Source organism: Lithobates pipiens, unplaced genomic scaffold (assembly GCF_037356315.1).
Source record: "Lithobates pipiens isolate NorthernLeopardFrog02 unplaced genomic scaffold, aLitPip1_a1.2 Scaffold_22, whole genome shotgun sequence".
In the NCBI taxonomy this organism is placed as follows: Eukaryota; Metazoa; Chordata; class Amphibia; order Anura; family Ranidae; genus Lithobates; species Lithobates pipiens.
The window spans coordinates 38,548,742-38,564,508 of record NW_027507784.1 but is presented as its reverse complement, the minus strand read 5'-3'; the positions used below and the strand labels follow the sequence as shown (position 1 = coordinate 38,564,508).

The 15,767-nt window shown below is 44.6% G+C and overlaps 1 protein-coding gene across 3 annotated transcripts in view; it reads right to left on the bottom strand.

Moving 5' to 3' along the window:
* The window catches only part of TAOK2 (TAO kinase 2), a 123,900-nt gene that overhangs the window by 35,150 nt on the left and 72,983 nt on the right, over window positions 1-15,767 (bottom strand). For 2 of the 3 annotated variants that reach the window (XM_077447373.1, XM_077447375.1), the window contains exons 12-17: window positions 15,672-15,767; window positions 14,465-14,593; window positions 14,134-14,370; window positions 7,789-7,917; window positions 5,588-5,791; window positions 3,655-5,355 (exon numbers count right to left, since the gene is read on the bottom strand). The exon at window positions 15,672-15,767 is cut by the window's right edge and continues 111 nt beyond it. In XM_077447373.1, coding sequence (XP_077303499.1) covers window positions 3,961-5,355; window positions 5,588-5,791; window positions 7,789-7,917; window positions 14,134-14,370; window positions 14,465-14,593; window positions 15,672-15,767 — 2,190 coding nt within the window. In that variant the 3' untranslated portion in view covers window positions 3,655-3,960. Of the gene's footprint in view, window positions 1-3,654; window positions 5,356-5,587; window positions 5,792-7,788; window positions 7,918-14,133; window positions 14,371-14,464; window positions 14,594-15,671 lie in introns of those variants that run through there. The other variant, XM_077447374.1, reaches the window with a different exon arrangement.

Genomic DNA, 15,767 nt, shown 5'->3' with positions numbered 1-15,767 from the left:
ACTGTGTAAGCGTTTTTGGAAAGAAAGCCAGCAGGTCTTATGTCCCTGGTGCAGACAGTGAAGACAGACACTGGACAGGGGGGACACCTTCAGCATTTTGTTCTAAAGACAGTAGAAATTGAGAGTAGAAGGAGCTATATCAGAGTTAACCTCTTCACTGCCAAAGAGACCAGCATGAGCACTCAAACAAAAACAAAAAAAACAGAACAAAAATAAAAACACCCTTACAAGGCGACCCCCCAGTGGTCTGATCCCATTATACAGTCCTAATGCTTACACTGAAATGATGCCCCCAAAAATAGGGCCAGGAAATTTGGTGCAGACTTCCTTATAATGGGTCACAAAGATATTTCTCTTGTTTTGATGAGTAGTGTCTTCTCTGCTAATCAGTTATAGCCAAACTCCAGGAAAACAGCTAAACACATTGGGATCGATTTACTAAAACTGGAGAGTGCAAAATCTGGTGCAGCGCTGCAAAGAAACCAATCAGCTTCTAACTTCAGCTTGTTCAATTAAGCTTTGAAAATAAAAAAAAAAAATCGGGAAACTGATTGGTTTCTATGCAGAGCTGCACCAGATTTTTCACTCTCTAATTTTAATAATTCAACCACACAGATACACTATACTCCCCGTCACCCTGAAAAGCCAGAATGGCGACAGCACTCTGCAGGGCAACAACTTCCTGTGTCACCTATCCAGATCCAGCATTCTAATTGGACCATGAATAAGCACACCTTATTTCTTATGTCCTCCCTGTTCTAAGATTCTCCCTACAAGTCACCTAAGCACCTGCAGAAACAGATTAAGACTGACCGCAAGATGCAATTGCAGCCAACTGGCCCACGGTACAGAGTCTACCACTTTGCAAAGGAACGTGGGAGACGTGGACCGGTCTAAAAACAGCATGCTGGTGTGCACCAGCCTTGAAATTAATCTATGCGCCCCCTCCCCCCCAGCTCCATTCCCCACTCTCCACCAATCCTAGGCCCAGGGTGTGCGTTAGGCCTCGACTACTGTCTAAAGCCACTTCTCCAGTCAGATGCAAGGGCCTCTAGTGCTAGGGCTGTATGTACAGTGTTAGATGTAGAGGGATCAAGCCGATGACTAAAGCAAGCCATAGATGCAATTTTCTTTGCATCATCATGCAAGCCATAGATGAAAACAACAAAAACAAAAAAACGCTTGATTCCTCCAACAACACAATCAGCGTTGATAGGGGAATCCCTCCCGCTGAGCTATTGTGTTCTGGCAGGGTGGGGGCGCGGAGAACCATCCCTGCTTTGAGAGCGCAGCGATCATTGCTAGTGGCTATAGCCGCTGCCAAAAAAACAGCATGTAAAGCACGTAAAAGTGCAAAATGCTGGTTGTACCCAAATTGATCGATGGATCGACTTGGGTACAATCAGCCTGCCCATAGATGGTTCAGCAGGGACCAGCCAAGAATCGATCTATGGCGTCAATGACACTCTAAAGCACCACAAGGTGTTGTGGTTGCCTAATGCAGGTTTTTAGGCCAGGTCATGTTCACAAAAAAAAAAAAAAATAAAAAAAACACGCAACAATACTGAAAATAGTATTACTTTTTAAAGCAGACCTTCCACCTCAGTGGCACGGCCCACTTATTCAAGGTGCGCTCCCCCTTCTTCATCTCCCATAATGCAGGGGGTGACAATTTTCCTGCCAAGATCTCTGGGAACGCAAAACAGCCCAAATTTTATCAGAAGCACAAGTACAATGCAGGAACATCTTGCAGGATTTTGGCTACTCAACATTCTCCAGGATTTGAAGCCACCGTTGGCCAAGAGCTGAAGAAGGAAGTCGGGAAAAGGAGAGTATATAACCCCCCCCCCCCCAAGTACTTTAGCAGCATTTTAGGGAGGGGAGGAGCAGCAACTTGAATAAGCAGACGTTGTCACCAGTCTGCTTTAGCGAAAACTAAATTGAGAAATACTAAACTGGAGTAAAGAGTGATTTGGTATTTTCCTGGAGTTTAGCTGTAACTTTATCGCCATGGGTCAGTTTTAGTGCAATACAAACCTTACTATAAGGGTGCACAATTCTATCTACATAATTGACCCTTTTTTTTGTTTGAAAAAGTTACTTTTCTAACAAACCAAAGCACTGCCCTACTTCAAAAAGTTGTGTATCATTTGGTTCCACACTAAAAGGCATGACATTCAACTGCTCTATGGATAAAGCATAGATACCTTGGTGTGTCTTTGTTACCCAACAGGCCTCATTTTAGGACCTCATATATTACTCTCACCGAACTGTTTAAAAATTACAGACAAAACTGCTGTATGCTGTGACCATGTAGTCACTTTCGGTGCTTTGTGACACGGCAGCAGCAAAGCAGAGTATCGTCTGCCAATGCGGTGATATAAATTACTCTTAGAAAATATATTTATATTTTTATAAAGTTACTGTGTGCAAAATTGTCATCACTTAAAATAGAAACCTTTTTAGAAGAACTTCAAACACATATAAAATCTGTTCCCCCAAAGCAGCGGTAAACTTCACAGTTATTACTTTGCTGGGGGAGGGGGATAAGGGGAGGTTAACCGTCGGATGGGGAAGGGATCAGGAAGGAGATATCAAGCAGACAAATTCAAAATTTTTGTCTGCTTTAAAGAGCAAGGAGGGTGAAGTATTACGATCGGTGCAAACTTACCAGTTTGCCGCATCGCAAAAAGGGTCTTTGGTACTTCAGGCCCAGGTCATGTGATATAACTGCGGCATTACATAAATTTGTCTCCCAGTAGCTCTACATTGTAAATGCGGACGTCAGCAGAGCCTCCATTCACTCTACTGATGTTGGTGCCCCCATTGGAGGGTTACCATAGCATTAGATGGATAAGACAAGTTGCCAGCACACTGATAATCTTTTTTCAAAAGAGCAGAGCTATTTTTATTGCAAGATCAAATAAAAAAAAAAAAAGCAACGGTTCAGGACTGTGCAAAGGACTGGAACAATGCCTGATGAAGAATCCCTGTATGGTCCCGAAATGTTGCTCCTCTGTGCAGAAATAATCATTAAGAAATAAAAAAAGAAAGAGCCTTGCACTTTGAAACAAGCTTGTTGGTAGGCTGGCAACCTTCTTTACCCATGTCATGCACTGCGCCCAGTTAGAAGTTGTTGCGGCACCCTTTTATCCACATGATGGATTCCAGTAAAGGTGTACAGGAGGAATATACTTCATGCCATGGCATTAGATCACGTGACCTGGATTTCGGCACTGCAGAACCAGCTTATTTATGAACTGAAGCTAAAACCTTTTGAGTGGTAAGGTGTTAAAACCCCTGTTAGGTTTTCAATGCCATCTGTGGCCTCTGCAGGGAGGATATACCCTTCTCTATGGTCCTGGTGACCACTGTTCCCAGAATTGAAAAGTAGAGGAAAATCAAAAAAATTTGGGGTTGTTACCGGAACAGGAACCTGTAAGGTAATCTGTTCTGACAACAGGGAATTTCCTTCTCTTCTCATTGGGTTGATTTACTAAAGCTGGTGAGTGTAAAGTCAGGCTCACTTCTGCAAAGAAAACAATTCGCTTTCAGCTTTTATTGCTAAAAGCTTAAAATTGAACAAACCAATTGGTTTCTTTTGCAGAAATGAGCCTGATTTTGCACTCTCCAGCTTTAGTAAATCAACCCCACTGTGTCTACAGAAACAGGAAATGAAGGGACGCAGATGGTTAAAAAAATAAAAATAAAATAAATTCTGACAGGGGTTTTAAATTATTCCTATACATTCTGCCAAAGGCCTCTATACTTGTTTAAAGCAGACAAAGTTAGAGCTTTGGACTGCTTTAAGTGACACACTGGTGGCACAGAGCAGGGAGTGACTGATGCTGGAGATAGCGTCAGATTTTGGGGTGACATTTCCATGCAACGATTCCTTCACTCTAGTAATAAGGCACATTACAGTTTGGAGAAAGGCTGCAACATCTTGTGCCTGCTCCTTCACCTCCAGGGGATTAGAGGGTTTGATCGCCTGGCTACACTGGCCCTTCCCACTGACCTCCCTACTTGTGGTCCCCGCTGCTCCCTGCGCTTTGCGGCTTCCCTCTGTCTCTGCTCGCGGCTCATTAGTCTCGGAATGCGGCTGGGCCCCTCCTGTCTCAGGAGTTTTAACCGTTCCATGTAATCTAGCGCTACTGGAGGCAAGACTGTGCAGAGCCTCCGCACCCCTTTGGTCAGGCTCTGGTTTACCATTTTTGCCATACGTGATGGAGCCCTGAAAAGCCTCTTCCACCAGGGCTCCTTGCTGCTGGCCCTGAACTGCCTGGCAAGCACAGGTATGCGGCTCCGGTAGCCACCTTTGTAAGTTTTGGGGAAAAGGGAGAAGAGCCCGCCTTCGCGCACTGCTCCACAGCGTTGGAGGACCCTGAAGACCGGCCGCGGCAACCGCAGCAATGCCTTCAGCCATAATTTACGCCCTCGCTTTGGCCACTCCTTAAGCCATTGACTTGATGGCTTTCCCACAGAACCAGCCACCAGGGAAATAGACAGAAAAATCCCAGGGGAGGTGAACACCCCGACCGCTATTGCCAACACTGGTACATAATACAGCCTAAGCCTGTAACTCATGGCCAGCACGGCTAGGGCCCCCCAGCTCTGCGCCAGTAACATGAAGGAAGCGGGGCTTAGAGCAAACACCCAGCACAGCAGTATGTAGCCACAGAGCAGGCTGGCCCCAAGGGTCTCTAGAGCCACGAGCACAGAGTCTAAAAGTGGCCCTGGCCTCCAGAGGGTGAGGAGCGCCAGCAGCAGGGGAAGCAGAGACCACGGGCAGGAGGGCCTGGAAGCTGCCAAAAGGGTTAAAGCAGCACAAAGAGCATGGCTCGGTAGGGAGGAGGAAACCTGTGAGTGCCCTGGGCGGAGGGAAACCTCTGGCTCTGCCACCTGTACAGACGTCAACTCAAAGTAGGGGACATCAGGGCCTGGACTGCCATCTGCCATGGGGCGCTCTGAAGAAGCCCCTGCATCTGCAACTTGTTCCTCATCCTCAGAGCTGCAGAGGCTGAAAGTGCCACTTTCTCCCCCCTCCTCCTCATAATCATCATCCTCATCATCCTCCTCCTCCTCCTCATCATCCTCATCATCCCCAGGCCTTACTTTCAGGCTCTTGGGCTGCTGTCGGACTTCAGCGGCATGTTTCTGGCGAAGCTCCTGCTCCCGCCGCTTGTTGTACTCCAGCTGGTTGCCCAGCTCTGTTTGGTGCTGCATACGGATCAGTTCACTGCGTGTGTGCTGCAGCAGCTGCAGGTGGCGGAACTCCAACTCCTGGGTGCACTCGTGCTGTCGCAATAACATGGCACACTCCAGGTCTCGTTGCGTCTGTTTTTTGTTCAGCTCCTGCCCAAAAACAAAATGAACAATACACATTCTGTTATTTACAGCTTATAACAAATCTGAAGCATTAGACACTCGTGCATGCATCAACAAGACGACGACCAGTCAACATTTTTTTTTTTTTTATCAGTTTTGGAAAGCAGTTGTGGGAGCAGTTGGATCCTCTGCAGGTTTCTGCTGCCTATGTTTCCACTATTCAACCTCTCTTCATGACTAAGAGGAAACTGGCACCCACCTCTCGGAGAAGGTCTTGGTCCAGATTGTGCCTTGCCAGCAGCATCTTTCGCTTATACTGTCGACACTGGAGCTCAAAGTACTGGCGCTGCCTGCGCAGGAGGTTGGCCTCCTCCTCTGCCTGGTAGTGCTGCATGCTCTCTTTCTGGCGGAGTAGCCACTCCTGCTTCTCCCGCTTTGGCGTGCTCTGATTCTCCTGCAACTCCTGCCAGGAAAACACACACACATATATATATATTACGTCAAATATTCAGGCCACGTGAAGCCCAAAAGAAGTCTTTTCTTTTTGAACTCTATGTAGGCTAGCATTCTAAAATAGAGGGGGTGGACAGACACCGTTCTGAAGCCCTCAAATCCTAGACTGCATATTAGCTGCTCTTTCATTGTTTGGACAGCAGGTAACAAATGTTTAGCAGCATTTAATTATAGAAGATGCTCTCTCCTGTGTTCTGCTCCAGGGACCCCTCAACTCGTCCTCCACCCATCTCAGCCCTCTGTAAACTGTGCTGTTCATCCTATGCTCTATATATGGCTATATTCCACAACCCCCTGCATAAATGTGCTGTACATCCTACACTTCACATCAGACCCCATTGTGTACACATAAGATACCGAACATGTCACGATTTAAAATTGTGCACACTCGTGGAATGGCTACAAACATCGGTACCTAAAAATCTCCATAGGCGACGCTTTAAAAATTTCTACAGGTTACCAGTTTAGTGTTACAGAGGTCTTGTGCTAGAATTATTGCTCTCGCTCATGTGTGGTTTGAACATGGTATGCGTTTGTTTCTGCACGTGAGCATGGAGGGATGAGGCGCTTAGATTTTTTTTTCTTATTTCATTTTTTTTTTACACTGTCCCTCTAATTTTTTTTTCCTGATCACTTTTATTGCTGTCAGAAGGAATGTAAACATCCCCTGTGACAGTAATAGGCGGTGACAGGTACTCTTTATGGAGAGATCTGGTGTCTATAAAACCCCAATTCCCTCCTTTGCACTTAAAAGCATTAAAAACGCCAAGTTTGGCTGTAATAAAATTGGTCTTTTTTTTTTTTTATATATCTGGCATCTTTAAGTCTTCTATAAACTGGAAGTGATGTTATGACATCACTTCTGGGTTACTAGATCCGAGACCCGATCCCAACTTCATGCGTATTTTCCGGCTGGTTGCTGGGGCCTCACAGTGGAACAGGAGAGCCATATAGGGCGGCGGGAGGGGAGGGGGGGGTGGCGCGGACGTCCCCTCCCGCTGCTTGGGGATACCACCTGAGCAGATTCTTAGGCCACGTCGGTTGTCATCAGTAGAAAGCCAACTGCCAGCTGTACATAAAATGTCCGTGGGCTGGGTGCATGTGAATTCATCACGTGCACTGACGGGAGGGACATTTAGCGGTGGTGGGCTGTAGATTGCCTGCCCCTGGTTGTACAGCAATCTCTCCACATACCGTGCTGTACATCCTAAACTCCACACCCCTCTGCACACTTTTTTGTACATCCTGTACGCCACACTATGTTACATTTCTGTGTACATCACACATTCCACACCACACCCCACTCTGCGCACCATTTACTCCACACCCCTCCTCTTGCACATCCTACATTCCAGACCACAAGCCTAACCTGCACACAGTGCTGTAAATCATATACTCCACACAATACCCCTCTGTACATCCTATTTTCTAAAGGTCTCCCCTCTGAACACTAGGTTCCTATATTTTACATTAATATCCCTCTCAACACTGTACATCCTATACTACATAACCCTCTTTACTTCTCATATTTCACCCTGTTCCAGCCTGCACATTGTGCTGTACATCCTATACTCCACACCACACCGCTCTGTACACTATGTTCCAATACTCTACAGCAACCCCTCTGCACACTGTGCTGTACATTTTAAATGCTACACTACAGCCTTCTATATCCTATACCCCACACTCGCTCTGCACAATGTGTTGTGCATGCCATCCATCTAAATACACTACATCCCTCTGTGCATCCTATATGCTACAGCACTCCCTCTGTACACCCTACAGTATATTCCACACCATGCGCCTCAGCATACTGTATAATAGAGATAGAGAATATATAGATAGATAGATATATTTATCTATATCTCTCTCTATCCTATTCTCTACAAGCTGGTAGACTCAGATTACAGAAAGTATCCAATCCAGCCAGCCCTCCGTTTTGTTCACCTCCTTGAGCTGCTCCTTGCGGATCTTGTACTGCCTCTTCTGGCTCTCCAGCAGGTTGGTCAGCTCCTTTTTTTGCTGGCCAAGGATGTGCTGCTGAAACTTCTTTTCCTCTGTCATAGCTGACTTGGCCTGTAGGCAAGAAAGTAAATTTGTTATTTATATTAGAATGACCCATGTTACCCTTTTATGTGAAATCCAATAAATTTCACTTAGCCAAGGCTTACCACCTACACCGAACTTCCCAATAAATTCCATGTGTCCACCTTTATCTCTCTCTTCATTCCAAAAGGTTTTTTTTCATTTTATATTACTCACCTTGATGAGTTCTGATACTTTTGTTAAAGTGGTTGTATACCCAGTGAAGTGACTGGCCTCAGGTGTACCTAATTATCTGCAGTCTTCTCTTCTCTATATCCATTCAAAGTGCAGAAATTACAAAGCTGGTCTGAGAGTTCAGGAAAATAAAAACAAAATAAAGGGGGCAAAAGGTAACATACCCGCTGGTTTAAATAGCATTTGATCTGTGGGCTGGACGTGCCGCTCCCCTTTCCCTGACACAGCTTGTAACCATTTGGGGTGTCCGGAGAGGGGCGGCTCCCCCCCCCCCCCTTATGTTTGATTGATGTGCCTGGTCTCTTACGTTTCTCTATGTTGGATTACTATGGATTTATTATTCCACTATGTAAAAGAATGCATCAATGACTCTATTTTCTCTGAAAAACTTTACAAAAAAAAAGGGGGGGGGGGGCAGAGACATGAAATGGAGAGCTCAGAGCCCATTGGAGAGCAGATAACACCACCCCCCCCTCCCCTTGACACAGGAACAGAGCGGAGGCTGTTAATCAGCTGGAGATCCCCCCTCTGTCACCATTTTTCTCTTGATGTCAGGAAAACTCAGAAGTGATTCATGTTCATAGCAGAGGAATGAAGAAGCAGACAGGAATGACTAAGGCTGCATTCACACCTGAGCGCAGCGTTTTCAAGCAGAAAATCGCGCACATTTTTCGCGATTTTGCAGCTTTTTTTACCACGATTTGCTGCGATTTTGTGCAGGGCAAAAGGTCACCAATGTTAAAAGAAAAACGCCCAAATCTGCTCAATTTGAGCGACAAAAAAGGGTCCGGAACTTCTTTGAGCTTCAGGCGACATGGAGTGGAGATGTGAACCATCTCCATTGAGAATATTAGATTTTTTCCCCCTCTAGCGTTTTGTAGCTTCAGGCTTCAAGCTACAAAACGCTCAGGTGTGAATGGGGTCTTAGGCTGCACTCACACCTGGGCGTTTTGAATTTTAGGCAGATAAATCGCACTGCAGTTGTGGCAAATCCGCCCGTGATTCACCAATGCCAACGTGTGAATGCAGCCTTAGTGCTCTTAAGTGAAACGAGCACATACACTATATAGAGGTATAGTCTTTGTTCATATCGGAGGTTTACAACCACCAAGTCTGAACCTATTTTAGTTGCCTAGCAATACAGAGTGGTACGGTCAGATTCATCCTGTCCACATTTCCAGCAAGGTTTTCTTTTTTTTTTTTTTTCACAGAGATCTAAAGCTCTGTAATGGGAAAAAAGGGAATTTATAAAATTGTATGGCCTTATGTGGAAACCTTTAACCACTTAATTACCAGGCACTTTCACCCCCTTCCTGCCCAGGCCATATTTCAGCACAAAGTTGTACTTTGAATGACAATTGCGCAGTCATGCAACACTGTACACCCATGAAAACCTAGTGCACGAGGCACGGTATGACCCCTTGGCACTTTAACTGACAGACCAAATGTAGTAGAAAAAAAAAAAAGTTTATTAGACAAAACTGGAAACTGGTAAATACAAAGACATGTAAATAATCAAAATATATAATGTTGAACAAGATTAAAATACATGAAAAGCATGAGACTTCGCTGCCCTAAGGGTAATGTCCTCTCTCCAGCTTCTTTATCATTTTTACTAGAATTGGCAAGACCGGCTCCAATTTAGGACAACCAGTGCCTTTTACTTCTAATAGTACCTTGTGCTTTTTCTGGCACATTCACTCTATCTGGTATTTCTTGTGCTTTCTTTATAGTTGCACATCAATACTGATGGATTAAATTCTCATGTTACAGAGAGTGTGGCCTCTCCCATGTTCGGCTCTTATAGGTATGACCTTTACAGATATATTATCAGTACCTTTATTACTGAACTTTGCACATAGATCAACTTTATACTTTTTCGCTGATCACAATTATTGCAATTAGCTACTATTATATTTATATTTGCAGATCTACATCTTGTGCAGTTGTGGAGTATACATTATACGGCCCAATTATCAGTGCCGATATATGTCCTGCACTGACTGGGTGCTCTTGCAGCACTAGATCCCCCTCTTGTTTTTGCGACAGCATTGCAACATAGTGGCCTACTTTCCATCTTTTTGGCCTCTCCCTGAGCTGGTTCCATCTGGCTATATATGCCTTCTGATTTCCACGTGCGCTCATTGTTGGCCAACCGCTACATTCGATGCATCTTTTTGAATTCACACAGTGGGTTAATGTAAATATTTTTTGGGGTCGCATATGCGACTAACAGCAAGGTATGATTATACGTACATTGACTTTTTGTACTACTATGATTTGTTTAAATGATAGAAAAACTATATATCTTTGTATATGACACAAAGCCTTTGAAGGAGGACAATTCTGTCCGAAACATGTCAGGCGTCATATATGGCATTTGTCTATGCTAGTCCACCATATGTACCCAGGGCAGCGAAGTCTCATGCTTTTCATGTATTTTAATCTTGTTCAACATTACATATTTTGATATTTACATGCCTTTGAATTTACCAGTTTCCAATTTTGTCTAATAAACGTTGACTTTTTCTATTACGTTTGGTCTGTCAATTAAAGTCCTGAGGGGTCATACCTTGTGCACTAGGTTTTCTTTTCTATTTAATGGATTGGACCGACCAAATGTTTTTTCACCGATTTCCAACCCCCCCCTTTATATTTTACACCAGGGGTGCCCAACCTTTTGAAGAGCGAGGGTCACTTTAGCGACTTGGTAACTGGCTGTGGGCCACAATAAGCAGAGCAGACGGATGACAGATGCATATGCAGAGCGGACACAGCCCACTCTACTCTATGGGCCCTCCAATCCAACCAGATGGAAGGACGTATCCCCTTCTGTTTTTTTTTGTTTTGTTTTTTAGTGGATCATATTGGAGGTAGGTGGGTGGACACAAGTCAGTTTACATCTGCTGCTCCATAGAGATGAATTGGGGGTCTGATTGGGGTGGACCGATTGGCAGTTTACCTGCACAGCAGTGCACCTGTAGCTATCCTGTGGGTTAGCTGCACTTTTCCATAGACCTCTATTATATCCTACAGGTATGGCGCACTTTCTGAAAGCGCATTAAACCCGCAGGTAAGAACAGAAGTCTATGACCAGTAACCATTGCAGAACAGATATACCCATATATACACTGAATTTAGTAATCAAAACTTACCTTTAATAACAGGCTTCCATTCAGGTGCCACCGGTTATTGTCCCAGGTGGAGTACATTTGGCATCACTCTGCTTGTGACAGGAGTCGGCGCAATACAGGAAGCATCAGCATATGCGGCTCTGCTCCCTCCGCAGCCACTTGCTTCCTCTACCGCTGGCTTCATTCAGAACACTGATGCTCCGGAATGGCGGGTTGGCGATCTGGGCTTGCCAACCTGCTATCTCAGAGCAGGAGGTTGGGGGACACATCAGAGGGCTCTGCGGGCTACATGTGGCCCCAGGCTACTGGTTGGGCACCCCTGCTGTACACCCATATGTAATTTTTATCCTTTTTTTTCACAAATGCCATGCTTCCCCTGAAAATAAGTATGGGTCTTATATTAATAGTGGGAACAAAAGACACAGTAGGGCTCATTTTCGGGGTAGGTCTTACCATGTAAGGTGTTGCCTTCTCTCCCTCCATAGGCTGTCAGGAATCCCCAGTATGAACCAAGTTAAAGCGGAGGTCCACCCTAAAATACACTCCTAGGTCTATGTGATCCCCCCTTCCCTAAACGCTATGTAACCCCCTTACCTTTCAGCTGTCTTCCTCCGTTTTTTTTATATTTCAATTTTTCTGTCCCAGTGAATTGCGGAAAGGGGAGGAGCCGATGCGGAAAGGGGCGGGGCTTAATCGGCAGGTCACTTGTTCCGGTCTGCCGCATGGGCTCCTGGGATCTTTTTTTTTTTCCCCAGGAGTCTGTGAGATCTAGGAGTCTAGAGATCTCGCGCGAGTCATAGAAGGGAAGTGATGTCTTTGTATCATTGTTTATCTCCGTTGCCATGACAACGGGGCGGGACTTCCGACGAGAACACCCGTTGTCATGGCAACCGGAGCTGTTGACGGCGCTCGATATTGCGCTTACTGCGCATGCGCGAGATCTTTTATAGATCGGGCGGTGCATGCTGGTCATTTAGCATCACACACTCCCGGAAGAGGATGCCTGTGGGCTTCACATGCCCACAGGCAAAATGGAAACCGTCGGGAGACGGTTTTATAAAGTCATTTATGAGGAGACAAAGGCATGCTGCTGATGGCAGAAACAACAGAAGTAAGTGTTAGCCTTCTTAATAATATTGATTTTCACTATGCCTAAAAAAAAAAAACGTTAGAAACGGTGGAATCCCGCTTTAAAATGCTTGTAAAATCCTATAATACATTATTACAGTAGTATAGAATGTACAATGTGTGTGTTTCTGGAATATAACCTTCGTTATAGCGCAGCTCGGCACTTCCGTGACCCGCCGGAGCTCTCTTCCCTGCTCTGAGCACTGCAGAGGGGGGGCCCCAAGATCCCCCAACAGCTGGGATAAGGAGGAGACCAGCAGGAGGTCAGCTGTGCGCCGCTGTACCGAGGGTATTTGGCACCATTAGATTACAGAAACATACACAGTCTACATTATATAGTACTGTAATAGAGTGGATTCTAGGATTTAATAAGCATTTTAAACTAGGGCTTATATAGCAGCCCTCCTGGAAAATAACAGTTGGTCTTATTTTCAGGGTAGGTCTTTTTTATTTTTTTTGGGGGGGGGTTTGGTGGTATTTAATCACCACTGGGTTTTTTTCTTTTTTGCTAAATAAAAAAGGACAAAATTTAGAAAAAATAAAAATAATAATATTTGTTTTGGTTATAAAATTTTGCAAATAAATAATCTTTCTTCATAAATTAAGGCCAAAATATATTCTGCTACATTTCTTTGGTGAAGATAACCCATTTTTTTTTCTTTTACATACTTTTACCAGTGCAGTACAGTGTCATAACGGGTGTGGCGGTGATCAGGGACACTGGTGACAGTATGTAAAAAAAGAAAAACAAAACAATTTTGATTAGAGCAATACGGTGTTAGCATAGTAACATTGTACTACTCTGGGCAAGTGATCGGGATTTTTTAAAATACATTACGATTGCTTATACCAGTGAACTTCACTATTATAAGCAACTATTTTTACTGAAGGAAATGTGTATTGTTGTGATTAGCCACAGCTAATCACGTGGTACAGATGGGCTGTGATTGGTCTTGTCTGTACCATGTGATCAATCACAGCTAGCAACACAATTGTACAAAGAAAGGCACATATGGAAGCCATCCATTGTTTACAATTGTCATGCAATCGGCTTTGATCGGGCACCATAACCAGCATGGAGAGCAGCCAGTCCGTACCACTGTGTGGTCACAGCGATCACATGGTATCGTCAGTCAGCGGGCCGATACAGTAATCTGTCTTTAGTTGTGTCCAGCGGACACAGTCAGGTACACATTGCGCTGCAACACAGCCCATGGGGTTGTTCTGGGAGGACGTTATATGACATTCAACCGGAACAACGAATGTCCCGCCTGGCCATCATTTGTCTATAAGCTGGACTGGTTAACGTAAACATTTCCTGAGAAACACACAAGGACTGTCTATTCCCTTGTGAAGATGCTAGTTCTCAGGCCAATACCTTATTGAACCCAGTGGGTCGGTGTACGAGTCACTCACTGACAGGGAACAAGTTTACATATCTGTAATATCAGCGTAAAACCTAGGCATCCTTACTGGTGTAAATCCAGCTGGGAGAGACCCTTGTAACAGCAATGGTAGTAGTAGTGCAGACCCAGAAATTAAAGCAGAGAAATCTCATCAGTAGAACACAAGAAACTGTTTAACTGTCAAACATCTACCAAAAATGGTTTTGGCTGGACTGACCTTTTAGGAAGCCCGTACTTCTTTATTACAAACTGAAACCAAGTTCTCAAAACTTTTAAATTGTTAAACATCATGGACCATACACCATCCTCTTCTCCTGCTTGTACCTGAACCCCCAAGCACTCACCTCCTTCTCAAATATGACCTGGTGCTTCTTGGTAAGCTTATCAGTCTCTGCAGAAAAATTGCTCCGGTGAGCCTCTAGCTCTTTGTCCAGACGCTGTTGGTGCTCATCCAGCTCAGATTTTAGCTTGTTCTCCAGCGCCATCAGTTGCTTCTGGTGCTGCCGCCTCATGCGCTTGTACCCGGACATCTGTTCTCGTAAGGCCGAGTCCTGCTCATGTTCCTGAATCTGACGAGTCACCTGTGGTGCAGAACAGAATCATAGATCAAACCCAAAAGAAACCAAAGAAGCCAGAGTTAGAGAAAAAAAAAAAAAAACGTAGAGTAACCCTCACCAGGGAGGCGGTGCGGATAGTGGCAAAGTGGTCCCTGTTACGGCAGTAGGCCCTACGCCGAGCCGCAGAGGTCGACTGCTGTGCTTCCATCTCTGGCTGGTATGGATCATCATATATGTTGTCGTGAGCCTGGAAAATAGGAGCCGGTATGTGAATACAGGAACAGCAAGGAGGCTGGGTGTGTGGGTGTAAACAAGAGAAGGCTAACACTGCAATGAAAAAAAGCTCTTTTTAAAGTATACCTGTCAGACACAAAGTGAGATAACATTTGTCAGGGCTAGCATATTAATGTAAACTTATCATTTAGCCTACTCAAGGACAGGTCATCTTCATAACCCACAATTCTCCTTTCCCACTGATACTTGCCTCCCAAGTGCTCCCATGCCAGAGCCTTGGAATAGGAAGCCTTGTATAATCAGATTAGTGTCACATGGTATTTTGTGCAGCAATTTATCAAACACAATTTTTTGGAGGGAAAAAAAATTATTACTTTAATAATAAAAAAAAAAGCCCCACAATAATTTACTCCAATTATTTTGTATAATGTGAATGATGTTTTGCCGAGTAGATACCAAACACGTCATGCTTTACAATTACGCACACTCATGGAATGGCACCAAACTACAGTTTGCAACTGCAACGCTTTAACAATTTTTACAGGTTACCATTTTAGAGTTACAGAGGAGGTCTAGCGCTAGGAATATTCCTTTCACTTTATCGTCTGAGATTAAAAATCGATCTAAGGTTTTCCCAAAAAAAAAAAAAAAAAAATTGCCAGTGCTTACATCGGCCAGAGCCAGAAGTGAGGTCATGACATCACTTTTGACCTCCGGGGTTCATAGAGATGGCTGGAGACTATTTTTTCCACGGGCAGCACTATGGTAATTTGCTGCCAAATTAATTCTCTGGCTCCCCGATCGCACGTGAGAGACCGGAGAAGCTTCGGAGGATGGATGTCCACTCCTGCTGCCTGTAAAAGCAATCAAGCGGCTAAACAGCCACTGTAACAGCTTTTACAATGTAGAGAATTACCGGCTAAAGAAAAAAAAAAAAAAAACACAACATCTGGAGGATGCCTGTAGCTGCAGGCACCATCCAGATATTTTTACTCAAAGTAAATGACGTCATATGATATTTAGCCAGGGGAAGAGGTTAAACAAACTTATCACTTCCCTGAACCCCAGAAAATCAGTTCTCTGCTACTTACCGGCAGTCGGTGGATGACAGAGCTATTGGAGGTTACTGTGTGCTCTCCCTCCTGCATCATGGCCATTTCTCCGCTGTCATCAGAGGCATCTGCCAG